Below are 26,894 nucleotides of genomic sequence, written 5' to 3' on the forward strand. Positions count from 1 at the left end.
TGTTTTTAATTGTAGGTATTGTATTTAAAACCATATGGATGTACCAGAAGCCAAACCATGCATGCAGGTCATTCTCAGCCAAAAGGGATTAATGATCCAAAAGTGGAGTCTGGTCCATTAACACAAGAACTTATTGCCATGTTTGTGTACAGCAAACAAGCAAGTTATTAAAACCAATAAATGCACTCAAAAGAAGTGGATATAGAAACCACTCAATGGGATTAGATCCTTACATGCTAACAAAGAAGGATTTTTTTCTGTGAAAGAAAAATTTACTAGCTAAAATTGACATTAGTAGAATAAATTTTGATCATTTTGTAGCCGGAACTAAATAAAAAGACAATAGTTATGCATACTATTAATTAACTTAATGTGAAGATAATTAGCAGATAATCAACAGATTTAAAGGTTTTTTTAAGATTGTGTTTATTTTTAGTCTTTTGAATTTGTAATTATTTGTATCTGTACACAACCCCACCAGCTCTGCTGATCAACTTATTGTGTTTAAATAAAGTTATTCATTCATCATGAGTTGGAAAATTATCCATCTGTTGAGTTCCCTGACATCTCAAACTACCTGGTGGTGCAGACATCGTTTTGCATGGACAAACAGAAGAAAACCTAGAAGAGCATGGAGGAGTACAACTTTTTATATGTGGCTGGGTTAAAGATCTGGAGATCAGGACATTAAAAGATAAATCCTGTATCGTTTTTGCAAAGACATGGATTAGGTCAACTGGCTAATATACAAATCGCCCATAGGTGATAGATGGATAGATGGTATTGCATGGTGAAATCCTCCAGGAATGTCAAAGATGAGCACTGTCTCTGTCTCTGAGAACTTTTTTGGCTTTTACTTCCTGTTAGCAACTCTGCTTCCAAATCACTCCTTTCTTTCACCTGTTCCCTTCTTTTCTTTCTTCTTTTTTCCTGAATGTGGAGACCCTGACCATGAAGCTCCACCTGAAAAAGGAAAGAATGAAAGGGTTATGTGGTCATACCTTTTTTTTATAAAGAAAATTTGTTTTTCTTCTAGCCACAAGATGTCAGTGTAGGAGTAAAATACTTCACACAATGAACCTTGCAGTTTTTTGAACAGTTAGGGTATGCTAATTATGAGTTGACAGGTGTAATCTGAGGCCATTAGACGTACTTGGTAATAGCAAGCAAGTTATGGTACATGATGTAGAATATATAATAGCTAACTTTTATAATCATTATTTTATAAATAAGAATTTTGACCAATAGAATTCCTGCTCATTGAAAGTAGTCTGCCCTACATAATCTGCCCTGAATGTTCAGTTAGCATAAAGGCCTGGAGGAAAAGTTTGCATATGTAATATGAATACTACTTAATATGCAGAATTATACAGTAGAGCATATTAATTCTGTTGTGCATAATTTGTTTACTGAGAAAAAAGGAACCAAAGACAGAAAAGAAATGAGAAGCATGAACATGCACTGACGCAAAACAACATGAGGTATAATCGCAACAGAAGACTGACAACGAAACACACAAAAACCAGAACTTAAACAGTGTGACTAATTGTGTATGATGTGGAGTAGGTATGCATAATCAGAAATCTGGTGAAACTGAGAGAGTCTATAGTGCTGCATGCTGGGCTCCACAGTGGCCATGTTTGTAGGCTGTGGTGCGTTCTGGGAAGTGTAGTCTGAAAGCATTGTGTGGCACTACTTTTGCTGTGGACATGACAGAGCCTCCTCTTTAACACGCGGCTCACAATATGCAAAATAATCAAACAGGGCCCTGGACCACTTGAGGAGACAACCTTCAGCTGATACGGGCCTGTGGGCTGACAGGATTCCCAGACAACAAAAGCCCCAGCACATCCTCATGAAGATCGTGCAGCGATCTTCTCCACATGGCTAGGGGGTGGTGCTATGTGTAAAGCAGGATGTGAGAACAGAGTGCCAGCCACATTGAAGCTCAAGGGGAGAGCGGAGCCCAAGGTGGTGCCTGATGGGGGCGGTCAGAGCACAGTCACTACATGCCACAATACACAATCCTCCTCGGTCTTCTTTTCCTACAAGTTACGACATGGGAAAATCTCCAAACCTGTAATTCATGAATGGTCCACTCCACATACAATCTGTCAGTCTCCATTTGATCACAAAACCATAAAGGTTACCCAAATCAACATGTCAGCAACTTCAAATCAATATTAGTGTCCCCTACTGCTGAGTTTCTGAATCAAGCCAAAAAGTTAATCTACTCAGCTGGCGCCGCCATGATTGAAAAATCACGTGATTGCATTCCTGTGCACTGATTGGCCAAAGGTCAAATTGTGTTTGTGAACCTTACGTACCATGCTGTTTTACCTATTAGTATCCCCCAATCAGCATGCAGCAATGCAATCATGTGATTATCAATCATGGCGGCAGCAGTGGAGTAGACGAACTTTTCGGCTTAATTCAGAAAATCGGCAGCAGGGGACACTAATATTGATTTGAAGATGCTGACATGTTGATTCGGGAAACTATTATTGTTTTGTGATCAAATGGAGACTGACAGATTGTATGTAGAGTGGACCGTTCATGAATTACAGCTTTGGGGACTTTCCGTGTCATAACTTGTAGGAAAAGAAGACAGAAGAGGATTGTGTACTGTGGCATGGAGTGACTGTGGGTCAGAGGGGGGAGTGACACTCTCCACAAAGCAAGATGGGGGAATGACATTGACTGTGCAGCAAGAAGGAGGAAGTGACATACATAGTGAAGCAAGTGAGAGGAGGAATGTCCTCAGCGAAACCAGGAGATGGATTGATGTCCTCAGTAGAACAGGGAAGCAGAGCGATATCTGAGGCAGAGCATGGAGATGTAGCAATGTCCTCAGCCAAGCAGGGAGGGGGAGTGACATCTAGAGCAGAGCAAAGAGGCCAAGCGATGTCCAAGGTGGTATAGGAAAGCGGAGCAACATCGGAAACTGAGCCGGGTGGCATAGTGATGTCCAAGGGGGAGCAGGGAGATGGCGTGACACTCATGCCAAGGCCATGTGCTGTAAGTGGGCCAGGGAGGGTGAGAGATGGCACCAGTGGGATTGGTAGCCCCCTCCACAAAAACTTCCTTCTTCACCCTTTTGGCTTTGACCTCCAAGACCTTGTCTTCCTCCTCTGCTTCCTCTAGCACCTCTCTTTTCCTTTTCTTCAAGGTGGTTAGAAGTGTTGAGTCACGCTCTGTGGGGCAGAGAGATGGCTTTCACTGGCACACAAACCCTCTCCATGGGATCCCATATTGAGAGACAGGTGAGAAACTGCCTCCTCCTCACTTAAATCCAGTCCTGCCTGGCTTCCTCAGTTAGGATCCTGAGAAATTCTGCTGCATCCTTCAGTGTATGTCAAGCTTTCTGTCAGGAACTGGAGGTGAATGCAAATGTAGAATTCTTTTCTTAATTAACAACGAACAAATCAATCAACGTGAGAATGAGAAGCATGAACTTGAACTGACACAAAACACTATGAGGTATAATTGCAAGAGAAGCATAACAAAGAAACACAAAAAAAGGTAACTTAAATAGTGTGACTCTGATTGTGTACAATGGGGAGCAGGTGTGCATGATCAGGAATCTGGTGAAAGGGAACACAAGAGAGTCTGTGCTGCTGGGTGCTGTAGTCCATGGTGGCCATGTTTATAGGCTGCAGTGCATTCTGGGAAGCGGTGTCCTGAAGCATAGTTCGGTGTCGCTTTCGGCTTTGACACTTCAGTAGGTATCAGAAATGTTCCTTCTTTACCAAAGTAATGAAAATGGTCAAATAGTGTATGAAAAGATATAAATAATGAAAAAAGAAAAACCATAGTTCAAACGTGTGTAGCCTCCATTCTGAACACGACTGTCAAAATCATTTATACCACTCTTTGTCTTACCCTCTTTCATGTCCTTTGCTTATTTGTGTCAGTCATTTTCACTTAGAAACTATGGGGGATGCAAACTTTTGCACTCTACTGTAGAGATAGAGAGGTGGATACCTTTTCTGCCTGACTGGAAGAGTGATGTATGGCTCTGCTCTGCATCACAATGCAGTTGTCTTCAGAGAAAAAGAGAACAAAATAGTGAGGAAAATATTTTAATATTTAAAAATATTTATTTGGAAAAACAATTAACCCTTAAATTAGAGATTCATTGTAATGCTTTATTTTAACAAGACAATAAATTGAAAACTACAGAAAAATCATGAAATTCAGGAAATGAGATGGTTGTTGTGTATATATATATATATATATATATATATATATATATATATATATATATATATATATATATATATATATATCAGATTTAAGCAAGCCAGTTTAAGAAAGATATTTTTTAAATTATATTAATGATTATATTTTTCAGGATTTATGCTTTGAGTTTTAAAATGTTTTTCTTTTTACCTGTCTGAGGTTTCCTTATTCTGATTTAAATGGCTTTCTGAATGTATCACATCAATACAGGTAATCTGCAGAGAAAAAAATACAGTTTTTATACAAAGTACCTACAGAAATTGCCCACAAGCTGTTTCACACATTTATTAATATTCAATTAGGTCACCTTTCCTGTTTCAGGTACAAGTCTACCACTCATTTAACCACTCATCATTTAACCACTCAAGCCTATATGCTATGTGCTTTCACATGTATTTTTATACAAAAATGTTAAATAAAGATCTGTAATTTTATTTAAGATGACTGAAAAGAGTATTGATACTTCATAATTCTTATGATAAAATTCTTACAATTAATAACACTACTGTAATCATATAGCTATGACATTCAATACTAAGTTAAAGCTAGACTGCCTTTCAGGTTTTTCAAGTGTAGGTCATAAAAATAATTTTCCCTGACACCCAATTATTTTTGTTTAGTGGACCAAAAGCTACTGAATTCAAATCACAGACTTCCAATTTTATTAGTTTTTTTTTAAATAGAACAATTAATTAATTTAGACCCACGTGGTCCTAAATTCTCTGCTATTTTTTCCTGCTTCACCATAATCCAATTCAAGACACTATGTCATGCGTCACATGGTGGGCTTTCCCCGTTCGTGCAAGGCATTGTGGGATACAAATTTGAAACAGGAGAGAAAAATGGACGATGTGTGTGCATGAAGCATGGAAGGCCGACTACAGTAACAGAAAGCAAGAAGAAAAGACGTTATGTTGTGAGGAAAGGAAACGCAGGACCAAACTAATAAATATCGCCAGTCAGCAAGCACCTCGGTGTGATCAGCTGTTCATTTAGAGACAGAATGATGTAACTGTCAGTGCACGGTCAAGATAAACCTATAGATGGCAGCAATGCAACACTGTGGATGCCAGCTGCCGTAAAACCCAAAAGAGGAAGAAGAGGAAGAAGAAGGTCAACCTGTGCATACACACACCAGACTTCCTCTGTCTGCTTGACTGCGCGAAGCGAGTGATTTCATGAATATTATTTGCTAGGGAATTAAATTAAATAGGTTCCCAGCCACAGAATGGCCTGTTGTTGTTGTTTTTTTTTGATGTTGTTGTTTGTTTTCTGAGATATTACAGAAATTAACATATATCACAATGCCCAAATTTCAGAGGGAACTAAATATCACTGATTTTATGAAATCGAAAGGCCGTCTAGCTTTAAATGAGTATGTTGCAACTGTTATAACAGTGATATATTTGACTGACTGCAGAAAAAGACACTCACTGTGTTACTGTGACCTTTAACCAGCCTGTTACTGATGGAAGGATAGTCGTGTGGTTTGCGAGATGGGCATGGAGAGGACATGGTGTTCTGTTTTGGTGGAAGTGGAGGAGGCACTAAACTGGAACTAGGGACCTGATTCTCCTCTTGTGATGCCTGTTATGGCAGGTGAGAAGTGTAAATAAAACCTTGGGATTATTAGAGTGCAACTGACTACCCTGGACAAGTCACCAGGTCATCACAAGGCTGACACATAGACACAGACAACCATTCACACTCCCATTCACACCTACGGTCAATTTAGAGTCACCAGTTAACCTAACCTGCATGTCTTTGGACTGTGGAGGAAACCAGAGCACCCGGAGGAAACCCACGCAGACACGGGGAGAACATGCAAACTCCACACAGAAAGGCCCTCGCCGGCCACGGGGCTCGAACCCGGACCTTCTTGCTGTGAGGCGACAGCGCTAACCACTACACCACTGTGCCCTCATCTCATTATCTCTAGCCGCTTTATCCTGTTCTACAGGGTCGCAGGCAAGCTGGAGCCTATCCCAGCTGACTACGAGCGAAAGGCGGGGTACACCCTAGATAAGTCGCCAGGTCATCACAGGGCTGAGAGTGCAACTCAAATATTTGAATTGTTGCACCCAAGGCTTGTTGTAAATAATTAAAATGTGATCACTCAAATTGATCACTCTTCAGGGTGAGACACATTTTAGCCAGATGGTATATAATTGTAAATATGGCAAGTGTAAATGTATAAGTATTAATGTTTCATCTAGACACATTTGACAAAGTCTTCCTAATATATCAAAATACATCATATGATCAGTGACTTCCAAAAATAGTCTGCTTCTTGTAAGTAGAAATACCAACTAACCTTTGCATGCAGTAACTGGAACTTGGAAGATAAGTGTACAGGAAGTTGGTTTGCCAAGTATTATGAGCTATTTTGCATATTTAATGTTGTACATTTGCTAACTACAGACACATTTTAACTGCAAGAGTAAATTCATGAGATCAAAATTTTACAGGGACATAATTCATAAATATGACGCATGAAAGGAACAGGGTCTTGTTGAAAAATTATATTGAAAACATGTCTGAGAAATCTAATATACACTAGATTTTCCCACAAACATTTTTAAAATATGTATTAAAGATGGATTTTCTAAGACTTGTCTATAAACTATGCAGATGCTGAAACAGATTATTTCAATTTATGCATGTAGAGAATTAACTCTCACCCTTTTCATAGCAGCCAGTTTTTTCATGACTGTTTCCACATCTTCATGGTCTTCATCATCATCATCATCATCATCATCTTCTTCTTCTTCGTCTTCTTGTCTTCTTCCGTGTGCGGTGTCTCTTGTGGGCTGATATGGTTCAACGAGGATAGACTCTGTCCCTTTAATGTCACAGCGGCAGTAAGGGCAGGTGTGTGCATTTGACTTCTGTTTGTGGAGTGATAACGAAACACACATACAAGCAACATACATCAAGCAACTTGACAAAAGAGATGAGATCAGGCACAAGCACCCCCTTTTTGTGTCATAAAGGTATGATTGTGTTACGCAATATCTACAAGGGAAGTTAATTAGGACATTATTACAAAGTTCATACATGGAATTCAGAGAAGCATTGCTAAGCAAAACGACAAGTTCATGGAAAACTGCTGTTCTAAAAAAACATGTGTGCTCATAACTTGCTTTCAGACTTGAAAATGAAAATGCTACTTTGTTGGGTGTGACAAAGGATGTGAGAATACACACACACACACACACACACACACACACACACACACACACACACACACACACACATACAAACTATTTCATGTGCTGAATAAAACATTTAAATGTTTATTATTTGATGGTATTTTCTTTCTAATCTAAATGATGTCCTATGTTGTCTTTTTCAATATAGAGTCGCCACAGTGTCGAATAATGCTGCTTTCATGTAGAACTAGTTAGATCAGAATGAGACTGAATACCTGCCAGCCAGTGAGACAAGGCCGGCAGAGCAGATGTCCACAGGGCTGAATGCGAGTGTCCTTTTCTCTCTCTGTACAAATCTTACACAGCTGAAATGTGCTGCCCATTTCACAATATAACTCATATTGCTCCTGCTCAGACAGACATAGAAAAAAGAGATATGAGATAAAATATGAGAGAGAGAGAGAGAGAGAGAGAGAGAGAGAGAGAGAGAGAGAGAATTACATTATTGCTACAGAAAGCAAATATTCTAAAAATGAAGAAAAAATATTAAAATACTGAATCTCGTGATCTCCATGATTCATTGAATTTGACATCTATTGATCCATTCTGAGGTTGGTCAAAATTCTTGAAATATAGTAATTGGACATATGAATGAATGACATTTTCTATCCCATAGTGCCTCTCTGTTCTGCTGGGCAATGTGGCATCATAAATTGCAAGTTATGATTGGTTTGATTTTATTTTTTACACTGGGTTTCAAATATTGTTAATAAAGGAATTGTTTCTGTAGCTCTTACAACTTGTGCTCTCATGGCCTACCATTCAGTGATTTTGTTATTATTTCATCATTTTGAAAGACATTAAATCAAGTGGAGCCACTCTACTTCGAGAGGGATAGAAGTCATTACTTTTCAAATTACACAGGTGGAACTGAAAAACAAGTGGGGTTGAGGGTTGATATGCCTGAGATATCAACCTTAAACCAAAACAGCAATCTTTAAACAAAAACTTGCTTCTTGTGAAGAAGGATCTGTAGGTGCAGTAATAATTTTAAGATATTGGCAAAGGAGCTATAACTGACCTCAACTACTGAGAACTTACAAAATAAAAAGAGGAATTAACAGAATTTATACCACCACAAAATTTGCATACTGTATAGGGGAAGTAACTTTCTGTAATCTTACTCATAATGTAACATATCATCTGTTCAAATGAATATGCTTACACTTTTGAACATGTCCATTTAAATTTGAACTGTTTACTTGGTTTGTTGTTGTTGTTGTTTTGTTCCATGTGTGAGAAGAACAAGACCAATAACATTTGATATACAGTTGTTGTCAGAAGTTTATATATTCGGATATGAAGGATATCATGAACCTGAATATCATGACTATGGGCTTTCAGTGATTTCTATGAACCATTCTTTTTCTGTGGCAAAATGATTGTACAACATACATCTTTAATAGCAAATATAAATGCATGAATGAATGAATGAATGAATGAATGAATTTGGTGCACAAATATTAGCACACCTAATATTTGGTTTATTGTCCCATAGCAAGTTTCATCTTGACCAGATGCTTTTGGTAGCCATCAACAAGCTTCTGGCAGAATTTTGGTTGGATATTGAACAGCTTTTCTTGGCAGAATTGGTAGAGTTCAGTTAAATTTGTGTGTTGCCTGGAATAGATACAACTTTTAAGTACCGTACAGTCCACATATTTTCAATAGGGTTGAGGTCAGGACTTGTTTTAAGATTAATGTTAGCCTGCTTTATCCATTCCATAAATCAAGCATAGCGTAGTTCTGGCAGGCCATGAAGTCAAGCTCAGCCCTCAATCCCAGCTACGTCAGCTGACTGCATCTGATCTCAAGCCAGCCCATATCAGCCGTCAGCTCAGCTGATTCTCTTCTATGCATTCTATTGGGATATCTCTCATAGAGTGCCTTATTTAAGCTGCTTTAACCTGCCTACTTTTGCTACTTTCCCTGCAAGCCATTTTACAAGACAGCACCATTTCCCTTCACCGGAGCTCTCGTTTGGCAAGTAGAAGTCTTCTGTTCCCAGGATTAACAAATGGCCTATGCCCAGGATCCTGGAAATCTTGTTAATAAATAGCATCGCTGCTCCAGTTGGAGCATCTCTCAAGAAACTGTTTGCATTGTTGCAGGGGGCATCCACATCGAGTCCCCAGCTGCAGATCTTTTCAGCTCCTCTGCTCCTAGGGAAGCCACCGAAAATGAAAACACTGCTGCACCTCCATGTAGTCCCAGCTTTAGCCGCTCCGCAGCCCAAGAGAGTGCGAGTCTAAGCCCAGTAGCCACACCTACCGTACAGACCTGCATAACTCCTCGTCAGCCTTGTTCAGCATCTGGCGTCACTTGCCACCATGAACTCCAGAATCTAAACCCTGGAATCTGGTAGGCTCCCTCTACAAGTTTGCATTTCCCGGCAACAGCAGGTATGTCTATATCCTCCATGCTTCCAAATTAGCTGCGGGGCCAGCTCCTGAGTTGTAGAACAATGATGTCACCATCCAACTACTCAACATATATTTGCCTTTCTATCACATATTACCTTTCTATGACAGCCAGCATTAACTTCTTCAGCAAGTTGTGCTACAGGTGCTCTTCTGTAGTTTGCTGATTGTCTTTCCTCTCTACCACTTTCTGATAGATAGTGATCACTGTATACCAGGAACACCCCCTTAATCCATGCCATTTTCGTTGCTGCCGCCCTCCCTGCTTTAGCCATTCCATGTAGGCATGTGGAAGGGCAGGGAGGTGCTCTCCCTACCTCAAGGCTTTCCACATAGGCATGTGGAAGGGCAGGGAGGTGTTCTCCCTACCTCAAGGCTTTCCACATAGGCACGTGGAAGGACAGGGAGGTCCCTTAATCCATTCCATTTCCATTGCTGCTGCCCTCCCTGCTTGCACATGGAAAGAAAGGGAGGTGCTCTCCCTGCCTCAAGGCTTTCCGTGTAGGCATCCATGCCATTTCCGTTGCTGCCACCTTCCCTGCTTTAGCTGTTCCATGCAGGCAAATGGAAGGGCAGGGAGGTGTGCTCTCCCTGACTCAAGGCTTTCCACATAGTCATGTGGAAGGGCAGGGAGGTCCCATATTCCAACCTTAATCAATGTCATCTCTGTTGTCATTGATGCCTGCTCTATTCTGTACCCTATGTGGGGGTTTTGCTGCGGTTCTTCCTGCTTTAGCCTTTCCATATAGGTGCATGGTACGGCAGGGAGGTGCGCCCTCTCTGTCCCAAGGCTTTCCACATATGCACATGGAAGGGCAGGGAGGTCCCAGAACAGAGTCACCCACCAAATACAACTTGTTGCAAATATTGCAATGTAAATAAAGTTCCTTGATGAAAGTGGTCCTGACAGAACCAGCTTTGATGTGTGTGGGACCATTGTCCTGCTGGGGCCAAATGTGTCCAAGTTTCAACCATCTAGCTAATGGTTTGGCGTTATGCTGAAGAATTCTAAGGCCCCGTCCACACGAGTACACGGCCTCACCCAATACGCTGTCGTTTTGAAAAAAAATCTCCGTAAACACGGCGTCGTTTCAATTCACTGGAAATGACCCAAAATGTTGTAGTACATATGTCAGGCCTGTAAATGGCGCTGTGATGCCGCCACACCAATACACTAAAACCGGAAGAGAAGCCATGGAGCATGTGTATAAAGGTCACGTGCTGTTTACAAAACAAGCTCATAACACGAGAAGTTTTGTTGCTGCTCACAGTAATATAAAAGCAGAAGGTTTTGTTGTAGCAGCCGTAATAGACTGAGTTGTTTCTGCAGTACGAGCACAAGCCTGTAGTCCGCTGTTGTTGTTGTTATGACGTGTCTAGCGGTGGCAGCTGAGGTTAAAGGTTAGAGAGGCGGGGCTTATACGTCATCGTTTCTGAAAAAATCCGCTTCACCATCCAGACGACTCCGGGCTATCCGGCGTTTTAGGATTTTCCCACTCTGGGAGCCGTTTTTAAAAAATACCGGTTTCACCCCTCGAAAAAGCCAGTTCCGTCTGGACATGAGGCCGAAACGATAAAGTATTTATGCGGATTCGACAAAAACGTACTCGTGTGGACGGGGCCTAAGGTTCTTCATATGACATCCACTTTGTGTAATGCACCAGTTCCACTGGCAGCAAAACAATCCCCAACCATTATGCTACCATCACCATGCTTAACAGTTGGTACAGTGTTCCTCTGTACCTGTGGTCACTGTGGCCAAACAACTCAACCTTTGTCTCATCTGACCATAAAACTGTCTTCCACCAGAAGGATTTTTCTTTGTCCATGTGGTTAGCTGCAAACTTTAGTTGAGCATGACTTCAGGGGCCTTTTTCTTAGACAGCAGCTTCTCAATCTGCAGCAACATTAAACTCAGTTGACTGTAGGCAATGATGCTGGTGTTGCAGAATGATAGTTTGGGTCTTCTTCCAACAAAGTGGACTGGCAAAGTGACTTACACCTCCCAATAACTTGTACTTACATATAATTGTTTAAACTGATGATCTTGGAATCTGCAGTTGTTTAGAAATGGCTCCAAGAGACATTCCTGAGTTATTTAAATCTATGATCCTCTTTCTCAGATCTGCACTGAGTTCCTTGGACTTTCTCATTGTTCTGTGTGTTGGTTAATCCAATTAGTGCTGTCAAACAAACCCTTTTTTATGAAAAAAGAAGGAATCCAAGGCACTCTTCGTATCCAACTATATAAGAAAAGCTTTTATTTTACATGGCTATTTCATACAGAAAACATGAGCTGAGCAGCAACCCATGCATAGCAGCACAGACAGCATTCTTCTGTCAGCCAAGAAGGCTGTCTGTGCTGCTACGCGTGGGTTGCTGCTCAGCTCATGTTTTCTGTATGAAATAGCCATGTAAAATAAAAGCTTTTTTTAAATATATTTGGATATGAAGAGTGCCTTGGATTCCTTCTTTTTTCAAAGGTTTTTGCATTCCCTATACCAAAGAGCACCTTCAATTTTTTATTTTTTATCTCTATTTTCATCAATTCCTGAGCACTTTGGATTTTTTCTCATCTTATGAAAACCCTTTTTTATGTTGGAACAGAAAAACTACCAACTGCAGCCAATCATGATCACTAACAGAAAGTAAAGAGGCCTTAGTCTGGCAAGAACTTTTAGTACCACTTTTAATACACAATAATCTAAGTGTGTGTGTGTGTGTGTGTGTGTGTGTGTGTGTGTGTGTGTGTGTGTGTGTGTGCGTATTTTTGACTCTGTATGTATAATTTTGACCTTCTGTTGATTTCAGAAAATCCAAGGTAAATTAAAACTTGTCCACCAAATTATTTTTCCCTATTAAAGATGTATGTTGTACAATCATTCTGCCACAGAAAAAGACCATGTGGCAGCGGGGGCGTGGTCAAGTGCCGGTCTGTGACAACAGGGCGGAGTCAGGGAAGGTGAGTGGCAGAATCACTACATCTGATGGCAATTAACTTGTGTTTGTGTGTCTTCCCAGTAACCGCGTCCTATTTAAGGAGGCAGAGGGAGAGCAGAGAGAGAGAGCTTCCCCGGACGAGACTACAGTGTGTGTGTGTTTGTCTCTGTTTGAAATTCTCTACTGAAAAGTGTGGCAATAAAGCCTCAGTTGAATCCTGATCTCTGTCCTGCCGCCCTCTGTGCTCACCCACCCATAGGGAACTTACTACAGTGGTGCCGAAACCCGGGACAGTGGAGCACCAACCCAGCAGCCCCATGGAATCCTCCCCGTTCGCCGACCTGGTCCACGCCCTCGCCACAGCTCAGCAAAGCCAGCACCAGGTGCTCGTCACACTCTGAAAGGAACAAGAGCGGCGCTTTGAAGCCCTGGTGCTGGCCCAGCAGGAAGATCGCAAGGCATTCCGGCATCTCCTTGCGTTGGCGGGGTCCACCAACGCTCCGGCCGCTGGCCCGTCTCCCCTCACTATCACCAAAATGGGCCCGCAGGATGACCCCGAGGCGTTCCTCACATTGTTCGAACAGGTCGCGGAAGCCTCGGGGTGGCCGATGGAGCAGCGCGTGGCGCGCCTCTTCCCCCTGCTAACAGGAGAGGCACAGCTGGCCGCGCTACAGCTCCCCGCCAACCGCTGGCTGGCCTACACGGACCTCTGCCGGGCCGTCCTCCAGAGCATGGGGTGCACACCGGAACAACAGCGCCAGCGCTTCCGCGTGCTGCGATTGGAGGAAGTCGGCCGGCCATTCGCGTTCGGCCAGCAGCTCTGAGACGCCTGCTGGCGGTGGTTGAGGGCCAACGATCGCGACGCCGAGGGAATCGTCGACCAGGTTGTACTGGAACAATTCATCGCCCGCTTACCAGCCGGAACTGCGGAGTGGGTCCAGTGCCACCGCCCGGCGTCGCTGGATCAGGCAGTCGAGCTGGCGGAGGATCATCTGGCGGCTGTCCTGGCGGCAGGACAGCAGATGGCATCTTCTCTTCTCTCCTCTTCTCTCTCTCTCCCCCTCCTCCTGTGTCCCATCCTCGCCCCATTCCCCCACCGCGGAGGCGGGGGCCGGCACCACCCCAGCTGGCCCGCCGCACCCATGGTGCCCTCCCGTTTCTCCCTTCTGTGTCTGTCTCTCCCCCACCTCAGGTGAGTGAGCCCCAGATCACCGGTGCAGAGGGAAAGCCTGGGCCGGTTTGCTGGCGCTGCGGGGAGCCGGGCCACCTTCTACAGCAGTGCACAGCAATGGAAGTGGGCGTGGTGGTTCGGATCCCCGATGCGCCAGAGGCCGCCCTCGATCGGGCCGGAGCGTATCGCATATCGGTGAGTATCCAAGGGGCTACATATCAGGCGTTGGTGGATTCTGGTTGTAATCAGACCTCAATTCGCCAAAGCCTGGTTCAAAACGAGGCATTGGGGGGAGCACAAGGGGTGAAGGTGTTGTGTGTGCACGGGGATGTTCACCGCTACCCTTTGGTGTCGGTCCACATTATTTTCAGAGGGGAAAAATTTATAGTGAAGGCGGCGGTTAATCCTCGCCTTACCCACTCTTTAATTTTGGGGACTGATTGGCCGGGATTTCGGGGTTTAACGACGCGCCTAGTAGAGAGTGGGTCCTGCCATTTGACAGGGGGAGGTCCCGGTGTCGCTTTGGCGGGAGCAGCTGTCACAGAGCCGTCTACGTCATCTCCACATCAGAGTGAGGAGCCGCCGGCTCCTCCTCTCTCTATTGGGGAATCCCTCGCGGATTTTCCATTAGAGCAGTCGCGATACGAGACTCCGCGGCATGCGTTTGACCAAGTGAGAGTAATCGATGGTCAAACGCTCCAGCCGAACGCCACCCCGTCCTTCCCCTACTTCGCGATTATGAAGGATAGATTATACTGAGTGACGCAGGACACTCAAACTAAAGAGCGGGTCACGCAGCTTTTAATTCTGAAGAGCCGCCGGGAATTGGTATTCCAGGTGGCTCACTTTAATCCCATGGCTGGACACTTGGGGCAGGATAAAACACTAGCCCGAATAATGGCCCGATTCTATTGGCCGGGGATTCGCGGTGATGTCCATAGGTGGTGTACGGCATGCCGCAAATGCCAGTTAGTAAATCCAGTGGCCATTCCAAAAGCGCCTTTGCGCCCTCTACCGTTAATCGGGACCCCATTTGAGAGAATTGGGATGGATCTCGTCGGGCCATTAGATCGGTCAGCACGAGGGTACCGCTTTATATTAGTTCTGGTGGACTATGCAATGCGATACCCGGAAGCAGTGCCTCTGCGCAATATCTCAGCACGCAGTATTGCAGAGGCACTCTTCCGTGTCATCTCCCGAGTTGGAATCCCGAAAGAGATTCTGACTGATCAAGGCACCTCATTTGTCACGTACACTGAACGAACTGTATGGGTTGTTGGGGATTAAGCCGATCCGCACCAGTGTGTATCACCCACAAATGGACGGTTTAGTAGAACGGTTCAACCGCACCCTCAAAAATATTATTAAAAAATTCGTGAGTGAGGACGCACGTAATTAGGATAAATGGCTCGAACCCTTGCTGTTCTCAGTGCGAGAGGTCCCCCAAGCCTCCACGGGGTTCTCCCCGTTCGAATTATTATATGGGCGTAAGCCGCGCGGCATCCTAGGTGTGCTGCGGGAACATTGGGAGGAGGGACCTTCACAAAGTAAAAACGAAATTCAGTACGTTATGGACCTGCGCGCAAAACTCCACACGCTCACCCACCTAACTCAGGAGAATTTGCGGCAGGCCCAGGAACGGCAAGCCCGCCTGTACAACAAGGGTACGCGCCTTAGAGAGTTCACTCCGGGAGATAAGGTACTCGTACTGTTGCCCACGTCGAGCTCCAAATTGATCGCCAAGTGGCAAGGACCCTTTGAGGTCACATGGCGAGTCGGGGACGTCGACTATGAGGTGAGGCGAACGGACAGGGGTGGGGCGCTACAGATTTACCACCTCAATCTGCTTAAACTCTGGAACGAGGAGGTCCCCGTGGCGTTGGTGTCGGTAGTTCTGGAGAAGGCGGAGCTGGGGCCGGAGGTTCAAAAAGGGACATTGGCATCACGTACCTCTCCAGTCCCCTGTGGAGACCACCTCTTCCCGACCCAACTCACGGAGGTCGCCCAGTTGCAGACCGAGTTTTCGGATGTGTTCTCGCCCCTGCCCGGTCGCACTAACCTCATAGAGCACGACATAGAGACGCCCCCGGGGGTGGTAGTGCGTAGCCACCCTTACCGACTACCCGAACACAAAAAAAAGGTGGTTCGGGAAGAACTTCAGACCATGCTCGAAATGGGCATCATCGAGAAGTCCCACAGTGACTGGAGCAGCCCGGTGGTCTTGGTACCCAAGGCCGACGGGTCGGTCCGGTTCTGTGTGGACTATAGAAAAGTCAACGCGGTGTCTAAATTCAACGCGTACCCAATGCCTCGTATTGACGAGCTGCTCGATCGACTAGGCACGGCTCGCTTTTATTCGACACTGGATTTGACGAAGGGTTATTGGCAGATCCCCTTGACTCCATTATCCCGGGAAAAAATGGCCTTTTCCACACTGTTCGGCTTGCACCAATTCGTCACACTTCCTTTTGGGCTGTTTGGGGCGCCTGCTACGTTTCAGCGGCTGATGGACAGGGTCCTCCTCCCCCACGCCACCTATGCGGCCGCATACCTGGATGATATGATCATTTATAGTAACGACTGGCAGCGGCACTTACAACACCTGAGGGCCGTCCTTAGGTCGCTGAGGCGAGCGGGTCTCACTGCCAACCCGAAGAAGTGTGCGATCGGGCGTGTGGAAGTACGGTATCTGGGCTTCCACTTGGGCAACGGGCAGGTGCGTCCCCAAATTAACAAGACAGCAGCAATTGCGGCCTGCCCGAGGCCCAAACCAAAAAGGGGGTGAGACAGTTCCTGGGGCTGGCTGGCTACTATCGTAGGTTTATACCTAATTATTTGGACGTCACCAGCCCGCTGACTGATCTCACTAAAAAGGGGGCACCAGATCCGGTCCAGTGGACGGAGCAGTGCCAGTGGGCTTTCTCTGAGGTAAAGGCTGCACTGTGTGGGGGGCACTATTACACTCCCCTGACTTTTCTCTCCCTTTTGTGTTGCAGACCGACGCGTCGGACAGAGGGCTGGGGGCGGTGTTGTCCCAGGAGGTGGAGGGGGAGGACCACCCCATCCTGTACATCAGCAGGAAGCTGTCGGTGCATGAGGGGTGCTACAGCACCATAGAAAAAGAATGTCTAGCAATCAAGTGGGCGGTCCTCGCCCTCCATTACTACCTGCTGGGGCGCCCTTTCACCCTCTGTTCGGACCACACGCCCCTCCAGTGGCTCCATCGCATGAAAGATGCCAACGCACGGATCACCCATTGGTATCTGGCACTCCAACCCTTCAATTTCAAGGTGGTCCACAGGCCGGGGGCGCAGATGGTCGTGGCGGACTTCCTTTCCCGTCAAGGGGGGGGGAGTCGGCTGCAGGCCGGATGGCCGCCCGGCCTGTCGGGCAGTGGGGGTATGTGGCAGCGGGGGCGTGGTCAAGCGCCGGTCTGTGACAGGAGGGCGGAGTCAGGGAAGGTGAGTGGCAGAATCACTACACCTGACGGCAATTAACCTGTGTTTGTGTGTCTTCCCAGTAACCGCGCCCTATTTAAGGAGGCAGAGGGAGAGCAGAGAGAGAGCTTCCCCGGACGAGACTACAGTGTGTGTGTGTTTGTCTCTGTTTGAAATTGTCTACTGAACAGTGTGGCAATAAAGCCTCAGTTGAATCCTGATCTCTGTCCTGCCGCCCTCTGTGCTCACCCACCCATAGGGAACTTACTACAGACCAATTCAAAGAAACCACTGGAAGCTTAATATAGCCACAACATTCATGTCCATGATGGCATTCATGTCTGTGTATATATACTTCTTACCACAATTGTAATTGTCAGCGTCACTCTCCACAATTAGAACTTGAAATTGTTACCTCTGTAACTTTAATGCAGCCCTTCTGAGATGGCATACACAGGGCGGTGAGATCAGGGTTCATATCACGTCCATCTGGGTACAAGTAGCTGCAAACACATACATTCAAAATTATCCTATTATACTTATCTTTACATTTATGCTTTGGAAATTCTGTATTATGCACCCACCATCCCTGTTTGAAGCCCTGTATTAGAGCCTGGTACAGAGGCGTATTCTCTGAAATGGTTTGTAGAATGCTGCAATTGTGGCTCACATAACCAATTGCCCACTGGCCCATTCTTGTGCAGCTGAGACGAAAGATGTAGCTAAAAGCATGGGGGGGGGGGGGGGGGTTAAAGCCTAAATAGAGCTTCATAACTAAAATAAATAAATAAATATATATATATTTTTTAAATCAGGCTTTGGGCTCGTATCACTGACCTGCCAGGACGATGTCTGTGGTGTTCCAGTCTGGCTTGTACTTGGTCATAAGTGAGAAAGGCCATGTAACCTGGGTGAGTCACTGCTAAATGATTCCAATTCCTCAGCAGTGTTGACCAAGGCTAAGAGAAAAAAAAAAAAACCAAGACATTTGACATTCTTTAGAGCCTGCTAACTAATGATGATGAGATAAAAGATAAAAAAAAAGTACATAAAACTAAAATGAATGTGTTGAGAAAGCATCCTGCAAAATATCAACACTATTCTTTCCTTGAATGTACAGTTAGGTCCATATATATTTGGACACTGACACAAATTTTCTTTTTTTACCTGTTTACTGAAAAATATTCAAGTTATAGTTATATAATGGACATGGACATAAAGTCCAGACTTTCAGCTTTCATTTGAGGGTATCCACATTAAAATTGGATGAAGGATTTAGGAGTTTCAGCTCCTTAACATGTGCCACCCTGTTTTTAAAGGGACCAAAAGTAATTGGACAGTTGACTCAAAGGCTATTTCATGGGCAGGTGTGGGCAATTCCTTCGTTATGTCATTCTCAATTAAGCAGATAAAAGGCCTGGAGTTGATTTGAGGTGTGGTGCTTGCATTTGGAAGATTTTGCTGTGAAGAAAACATGCGGTCAAAGGAGCTCTCCATGCAGGTGAAACAAGTCATCCTTAAGCTGCGAAAACAGAAAAAAAACACCCGAGAAATTGCTACAATATTAGGAGTGGCAAAATCTACAGTTTGGTACATCCTGAGAAAGAAAGAAAGCACTGGTGAACTCATCAATGCAAAAAGACCTGGATGCCCACAGAAGACAACAGTGGTGGATGATCGCAGAATAATTTCCATGGTGAAGAGAAACCCCTTCACAACAGCCAACCAAGTGAACAACACTCTCCAGGAAGTAGGCATATCAATATCCAAATCTACCATAAAGAGAAGACTGCATGAAAGTAAATACAGAGGGTTCGCTGCACGGGGCAAGCCACTCATAAGCCTCAAGAATAAAAAGGCTAGACTGGACTTTGCTAAAAAAACATCTAAAAAAGCGAGCACAGTTCTGGAAGAACATTCTTTGGACAGATGAACCCAAGATCAACCTCTACCAGAATGATGGAAAGAAAAAAGTATGGCAAAGGCATGGTACAGCTCATGATCCAAAGCATACCACATCATCTATAAAACACGGTGGAGGCAGTGTGATGGCTTGGGCATGCATGGCTGCCAGTGGCACTGGGTCACTAGTGTTTATTGATGATGTGACACAGGACAGAAGCAGCCGGATTAATTCTGAGGTATTCAGAGACATACTGTGTGCTCAAATCCAGCCAAATGCAGCCAAACTGATTTGTCGGCGTTTCATAATACAGATGGACAATGACCCAAAACATACAGCCAAAGCAACCCAGGAGTTTATTAAAGCAAAGAAGTGGAATATGCTTGAATGGCCAAGTCAGTCACCTGATCCCAACCCAATTGAGCATGCATTTCACTTGATTTGTCCAATTACTTTTGAGCCCCTGAAATGAAGGGATTGTGTTTAAAAAATGCTTTAGTTCCTCACATTTTTATGCAATCATTTTGTTCAACCCACTGAATTAAAGCTTAAAGTCTGAACTTCAACTGCATCTGAATTGTTTTGTTCAAAATTCATTGTGGTAATGTACAGAACCAAAATTAGAAAAATGTTGTCTCTGTCCAAATACTTATGGACCTAACTGTATATATAGTATTCTAATATTGCAATTTAATGTGCAAAATGTGCAGTATAATGTGATGTTTGTATAGTGGTCAGGAAAATCCCATCAATATGCAAGAAAATAAATCCAGTTTGACCAAAACTGAGGTGTATTATTATTATTATTGCCAGTAATATACTAAGACATGTCAATAAGAAAACAAATATATTTTACCACATCCCTGTTAAAATATTTTTATTTAGGCTAATTTTTAACCCTTCCTTGGCTGTAGACTTACTTTTTTGACTAATAAATGCAGTCAGTCTACCAACAGATGTCTAAATCCTTGCTAACCAAGTGTGATTTTCTCACAGTTTGATTGTGTTTTTGATAATGACTTGTGATGGCAAAACAAACATAAACTTAGTAACTCAGTTTGTAATTAGATACCAGCAGTCTAGACTAGATTGATTGAACCAGTGATTAAACCCCTCACCAATGCTAACATGAACAGTTTTCAGTCAAGTGAAGAGATGACGATGAGGTGTTTAAATGCCATGAGGGACCTCGGTTGGTGAGACAGGGACTGATGTAGATGAAACCGACATTCGAAGTGATAACTCATTTGCAATTCTAAAATTATAATTCTTTAAAATTTGGCAGTAATGTTTTTTTTCCCCATAAATAGATTAGGTAATAAAAATAGAAGTAGGTTGGACATTTTTCAGGTAAATTGCAATGCAACCTTAAAATGCAATTTTCTCCCTTTTCACTTTTGGTGGTAACCTGGCTTTAAAAATTATAATCTTACATTTTTAACTTTTACAATTTGACCATTTGAAGGGTTTTGGGTTTTCCCAGGCATTTTGCTGTATTTACCAAAGAAATTCCAACAGTAAAATTCCATTTTCAAATGGTTTCATCCTACGCAGGTACCTGAAACAGTCTGGTGAAGATGTCAAACTCAAAGATAGAAACATGATCATTACAAGTGAGGTCAACTGTTGACTTCAGAGCCATCGCCTCCATCCCCTCTTCAAAGTTGTGAACATTTTTCAAATGCTGCTTAAATATACTCCACTTAACTATGCACCTGAATGTGAAACAGATCAAGGAGAGAGAATAAAAACTAATCTTTTGCAAATGGAAAGCTCACAAACTTATATGAAATGCTGTGGATGTATAACAAGACATAGACAAACAACAGAACTATAACCATATTTTTGAAAGCAACCTATAAATATATAAAATCTGCACAGGATTTATGGCTACGTTCACCCACTTGTGTCGAAATATCTTCCTCCAGAACTCTTTTGCTTCTGTTTTTGTCAGGTTGTAGGTATCACCCTGAAATTGGCCATCTGGAAATATAGCCCGTAGTTCCCACAGCATATGACTGAACAGCAAAGACAGCTTTGTCAAGTTTCTCCTGAAAGAGCAGGGCATTAATGATAATTAAATCAGTTGGACCAACTAAAATTTTGACCTTACTTTTCCATTCATTAAAAATATAGCAAATGTGAAAGTTCTCTAGTCAAAAGTACTGTCATCCACATATCTCTGACTATAAATCCTCAGACATGTTAAAAAGTTATTGCACTACTTACCCACATACCTAATTGCAGTTTAGACAGACATCTTCTAGATTGACATATACTGTAAAAATGTCTGCATGCAAGCTACTACAAACAGGAAGTCACAGTTTGACATTTCCTGTCCTGAATCTTTGTAGTTCACTGACGGAATTTTCCATTGGTAACTGACCATACGTAGTCTAGTGTCATGGCAACATCAGCATCTCTGGTGGTGGTACATACAGACCTTACAACCTCTCAAACCTACAGTACATACTTCACTGCAAACTCAAGAACAGTGCAATCCGATGATGAACAGACATCAGGTCTGTGCACGTGCATTCATTAAAACTACAACATCAGCAAAAGAACATTAGATATAAATTAAATTTAACAACTGTCCTTTTCTGTCACCCAAATGAAATAATGCTTAATCTAAAGCTGCAAAACCTTAGCATCTTTTCCGCTCATTTCACAGAAACCACTTACATGCAATGCACATGCTTCTTGCACAAAGTTGGTTGGATTAAATGGCCCTTTCACAATCATTCATGGGTCAGTAAAGCTTCAAGTGAGAGTTTTGAAAGCTAAAAGATTTTGATACCTGAAACATGTCAGACAGTTAAAAAGCACCTCTGAGACCTGAGAAAATTTTTTTCCACTCTGACAGGATGAACACATGTTCACCTCTTTCTCTGGGCTACTTCTTCAAAGGCCTAATTTTCCATTAGTCATTGTTATCAGATTGCCTATTTAAAATTTTGCTTTCGACTCCATCTCTTCACACAAGATGAAATATGGTTAGTGTTTAAGATAAACAGTAAAGTTATTGTGTTTACAAACACTGTAGTCATAGATTTAATGTTTAATAAGACTAAATAAAATTCCATTGTCATTGTTACTGCTGTGTGTGCCTAGATATAGAAATATATAAAAGCCATGCAACCAACGTTGAAGTATGACTTTCCATATGATTCTTCAGTGTTGATTATTAAATTATATTAAACATATTTCTCTAAAAGAATGTGTTCTGTGAAAAAAATGCATAATGTTTTCTACTTAACTCTAATCTTACTTTATTTACTTTACTAATTCACTACTTTATACCGAACAGCTTAGTTTATTCTGTGTGTTTAAATGCTATATTTGTGCATTCAAAATTCATTATCTGATTAGACTTAATGACACCAACTTTCTTGACCATGTGATGTTCCTCATTGCTGGCATTTCATTTTGGTCTTGTTCTTTTTTTTAATAACATAGATTAGATAGCTAATAATAAGCACTTACTTTATATAAAGTTAGATAGATATCGCAACTCGGGCACAGTTACAAGTCATAGCTCAGAACTTCAAGCTTCCTTCGTGTCCAAGTAACATAACTCATGTGCAACACATATAAGGTGCGGTCATTTAGTATGTACAAATGCCAAAACACATGGGTATGTCAAAATCACTTATGTGCTAAAGAATTAGATTTTGCAAGCAGTTTAGGTGAGTTTGTTGTTGGTGATACTAGCATAAAATTATTATTTGAAAAAAAAAACCAACAACTAATAAATACATTATTAGATATAATAATGCTAACATAAAACAAGTCAATTGATTTTTTTTAATTGTTTAGTAATAATATTGTTGCCTTTTTTTAACAGTGTAAACATTTCTGGGAGATTTTATGGTGAGGTGTAGTATGTGGACATTGTGTTGCTATGGAATGTGGCTACACCGTTAAAGTAAACAAAGATGCGGTGTCCCTTTTATATGGAAGACATAATACACGATCAGAACAAAGATATTGTACAGGCACATTTCTGGTTCCCAAAGTACAAACAATGTAAACTGATCTTCAAAAGTACAACACTTATCCTTAATCATGCATCTTATGTGTTTCCCCTACTCAGGTTACTAAGGACACAAAAGACATTCGCTGGAAGGTACCACTCCAGAGACACTGACAGGAACAGATCAAACGTGTCCATATACTGTAGATAATGCTTCACGTCTAAAGCATTCACTTCTAAACTCCAGATACTTTCAGAAAAAAGGGTACTAAACTTTTGCTAGGGGAAATACCCTCAACTGTACACGTTGTATACTTTTTTTAACCTAGACTGCTGCATGTAGTGTACCCTTAAGGCTTTATCCTGAAAATATTATGGTCTATTTATGTAGTGTTCCTTGTCGTGGTAGTGGTGGTATTGGCAAGGGTACAAGGGTGCAACTTTTCTACCTTAATTTTCATATTTTTTTTTAACCTCCTAGGGCTTAGCGGTCACATGCATGGACAGCACTTTATGGAAATTCGGAACAAGAATCCACATATGTGGACATACTTTTTCTCTAAAAGTACATCTTATCAAAAGATGATGCTTAGTTTTTATTCTAATCAGGTTCTAATAAGCCCAAATAGCAAAGAGAAATAAAAAAAAAATGCATGTAAAAAAAAACAGCTTGGGCCTTAGGAGGTTAAAGGTATAACATAATTCATGTTTCCAGGTCAAAGATACAAAAATGAAGGTACAATAAATATATCCTTGACAATACCATGCCAGCGGCAAGGTAAGCTACAGTTTACTAAGTGTGGATGTGACCAATGAGTCTGTTGTTTTTTCACCTTGCCTGCTATACGTATCTATGCAATTTTACTGTTTGAATATTGCCGGACAATTATAGATTTTCTCCTCCTATGAGTACTCTGTGTCTAGGAAAATCTGGTTATTTTAATATAGACAAACCAATAAAAGTCTATATTAAATAGGAAATAAGCTCGTTTTCTATGATTTTGACAAACGCAGAGGTGATGATTGAATATATTGTATTAAAAATCAAATCAAAGGAAACACAACATTATTTTTGTTTCAGTTCAAGTCTTTAGATTTTATTTCTATCCCATTATTTCTAATATTTAATGTAATATTAATAGCATTCCTCTTTAATTATTGTTATGCATTTTTAAATATGGTTTATTTAACATTAATTACATATCTATTTCATTGTATACATTTATTTCTTAGTGTGCTATTTGATTTTTATCACCCCTTGGATGGAAAATGTACATTGCAAGTTTGTAATTTTTGTTATTTCCTGGTTGTTGGTTTTTTTGTTCTGAGCAAGCCTACAGCATTCATCGGATATTTGAAATTTGTGAGTTACATTCATGTATTAAACTGCAAATGGAGGTTTCTCACTTAGCATAATAAAGGCCCTTGGCTTGCAGTACTCATTCAGACAGACCATTAGCATTCAGAACAGATCAACAACTTGGCCCCATCTTAGTGCTCTTAGACAAAAAAATTTCATGTTATTTTTCATATAGGCAGGCGATAAATTGAAACAAAAATAGCACATATTTTAATTCCTAAAAATTAATAGAAACTGGACCATTATAGGTACTTTTGAAGGTCATCTGATATGGATAAATGTGGAGAAATAATCTGTACGTCTCAATTCCACAGGATACAAAGTACTTTCAAGTGTGTTATAGCTTGTAGTTTACCCGTCTATCTATAGAAACATTTCAACGTTAGTCTAGTCTAGTAATGTTAAAAGAAATGTGGTTATACATGATGTAAACATTTATGATTATTTCTAATTTATGGTCTTCACCTTCCTCATGTATGTATTTTTCTGAATATTAATGTATATTTACAGGAAACAAAATCACTTTTTTTGTTTTTAATAAAAAAAATGTCTTTGACCTCACCTGTAGCTTGAGTTTTCCTCAAACATCTTATCTTTTCCCTCCTTGAACAGCAGGATGGCCCTGTCTGTCTTCTCCAGCAAGTGTTGGACATGGATCCTCAGGTACTCTCCCTCGTCCCCTCGTGGCACGGCTGGGAGTGAGCCTTTATAAGGAGCCCATATATCCATCATGAGATTTACAGTCTCCCTCACCAGCTCAGGAAGGTAAGGTGAACTATTCTTTAGACATAGCCGTGGATCAGTGCACAGCTTATACAGTTTCTGTAGGCTTTTTAGAGCCTTGTCGAGGAGTTTATGGTCTGAACTTGTTAATGGCTGAGATTCAGAGCTAGATGAATCTGTCTCGAGGCTTCGAACGAATCCCATCAAACTTCCAGCCATTGCCAAAAGGACTGTGACGTGCCGTCTTTCTCTATGAGGTTGTTTGCCGAGTAGATTCACAAATGAAGATGCACATGAGCCAAAAGCCAGCCCCCATCTGGTCAGGATTCAGAATGTGTCTAGATCTGCAATGATCTCTGTGTTTCCAGATATCTATTACTTCCGTTTCACAGTAGCTTCAACACTGCTCTCTGTCATTCAGTGTCTACCAAAGAAGTAACGAGATGAAGCCCCTACTGATCATCCAATCGTCAGGTAGCCCACAAGTCTCTTGTGCTGCCTTTTAGCTTAAGTCACTTCCTTTTAAGTCACCTTTTATGTTTCTGTTTTGAACCACTGGTGACAATCCGAATGCAGTACAGTACACAATACACAAATCGGTGTCTTGCCACACTAATACTTTTTTCAATTATACTTTTCACAATGCTTTAGATAATGTTGCACAATCTAACTCCACATGTTACAGCCTGACAAGTCTGTGCGAATGTCATTCTTGGGGTGGAGGCAAGTCAACAAGCAAAGTAAGAAATGTTAAAATATCCTTGAACGTATTTTGCTCCAAAGCAGCTATTTAAAAAAAAAAAAAAGCCAAAAAAATCTATACACCTATACATCAAGTTAAGCTTCTTTCTTCTTGTAACTATTATAAAGACAACATTCTGCATCCTACACAGAAATACTGAGAGTGCCAATTACATCTATTTTGTCCTTCTCTCCTTTACTGTCAACCCCATTGTTTACTCACAGTTATATTCTTTATATTTGGCATCCATGTGGTGGTCTCATCCCCCATACTCTGATTGTGCCTTAAATCTCAAAATGGGATGCAAGGAAAGTTCCGAGTACTAATGACAGGCGCTCATTCAGATGTAGATCTCTCTCTCTCTCTCTATCTCTCTCTGCTTTTCCCCACACGTTCTTTGAATAGTTTCCGGGTAGGAAACAACCTGACAAGCACGTTGGTTTACTTAAAGCCTCAAGAGGGCAGACAAAGAGAGTGTAGTATCTTAAAAGGAATAAGGTAAAAGAGAAGTGTGTGTGTGTGTGTGTGTGTGTGAGAGAGAGAGAGAGAGAGAGAGAGAAGCCTGTATTGTTGAGCCTCTAAAGATTTATGATATAAAGGCTTAAAATATTTCTTGATCAAGTCATTAAAATCTGCTTCTGTGACTACTAAATGTGTGTAAAGTCAAACTGGAATGGATCTTTTTAAAAATAAATAATTACTTAATTAATTACATAAAAATTGCTTTGTTTTCATGGAAAATAAGTATTTTTGACTGAAATGAAAGGA

General features: G+C 42.0%; 1 protein-coding gene across 2 annotated transcripts; it reads right to left on the reverse strand.

The window, feature by feature from the left end:
- On the reverse strand, positions 1 to 26,542 carry cblc (Cbl proto-oncogene C, E3 ubiquitin protein ligase). 2 transcript variants are annotated; one of them, XM_060922135.1, is made up of 12 exons: positions 25,224 to 26,542; positions 21,230 to 21,376; positions 20,884 to 21,040; positions 18,260 to 18,381; positions 18,007 to 18,144; positions 17,838 to 17,925; positions 7,670 to 7,801; positions 6,924 to 7,130; positions 5,677 to 5,829; positions 4,393 to 4,457; positions 3,985 to 4,043; positions 1 to 963 (listed from the first exon to the last, which is right to left on the reverse strand). In XM_060922135.1, the coding sequence occupies exons 1-12, from the start codon at positions 25,601 to 25,603 to the stop codon at positions 884 to 886; spliced, it is 1,728 nt and encodes a 575-aa protein (XP_060778118.1). In that variant the 5' UTR covers positions 25,604 to 26,542; the 3' UTR covers positions 1 to 883. The 2 variants fall into 2 exon arrangements, with proteins under 2 accessions (XP_060778118.1, XP_060778119.1); XM_060922136.1 differs by lacking the exon at positions 5,677 to 5,829.
- Between the last annotated feature and the right edge of the window lie 352 nt (positions 26,543 to 26,894).

Source organism: Neoarius graeffei, chromosome 5 (genome assembly GCF_027579695.1).
Source record: "Neoarius graeffei isolate fNeoGra1 chromosome 5, fNeoGra1.pri, whole genome shotgun sequence".
Lineage (NCBI taxonomy): Eukaryota > Metazoa > Chordata > Actinopteri > Siluriformes > Ariidae > Neoarius > Neoarius graeffei.

Bases quoted from the DNA above. Each gene is read 5' to 3' on its own strand.
- cblc (XM_060922135.1), bottom strand. From the start codon at position 25,603: ATGGCTGGAAGTTTGATGGGATTCGTTCGAAGCCTCGAGACAGATTCA. The intron at 18,382-20,883 runs GTACCTGCGTAG...TTTTTCTCTTAG, and splicing joins TCTTCACCAGACTGTTTCAG to CCTTGGTCAACACTGCTGAG. The intron at 4,044-4,392 runs GTAAAAAGAAAA...TTTTCTCTGAAG, and splicing joins AATAAGGAAACCTCAGACAG to ACAACTGCATTGTGATGCAG.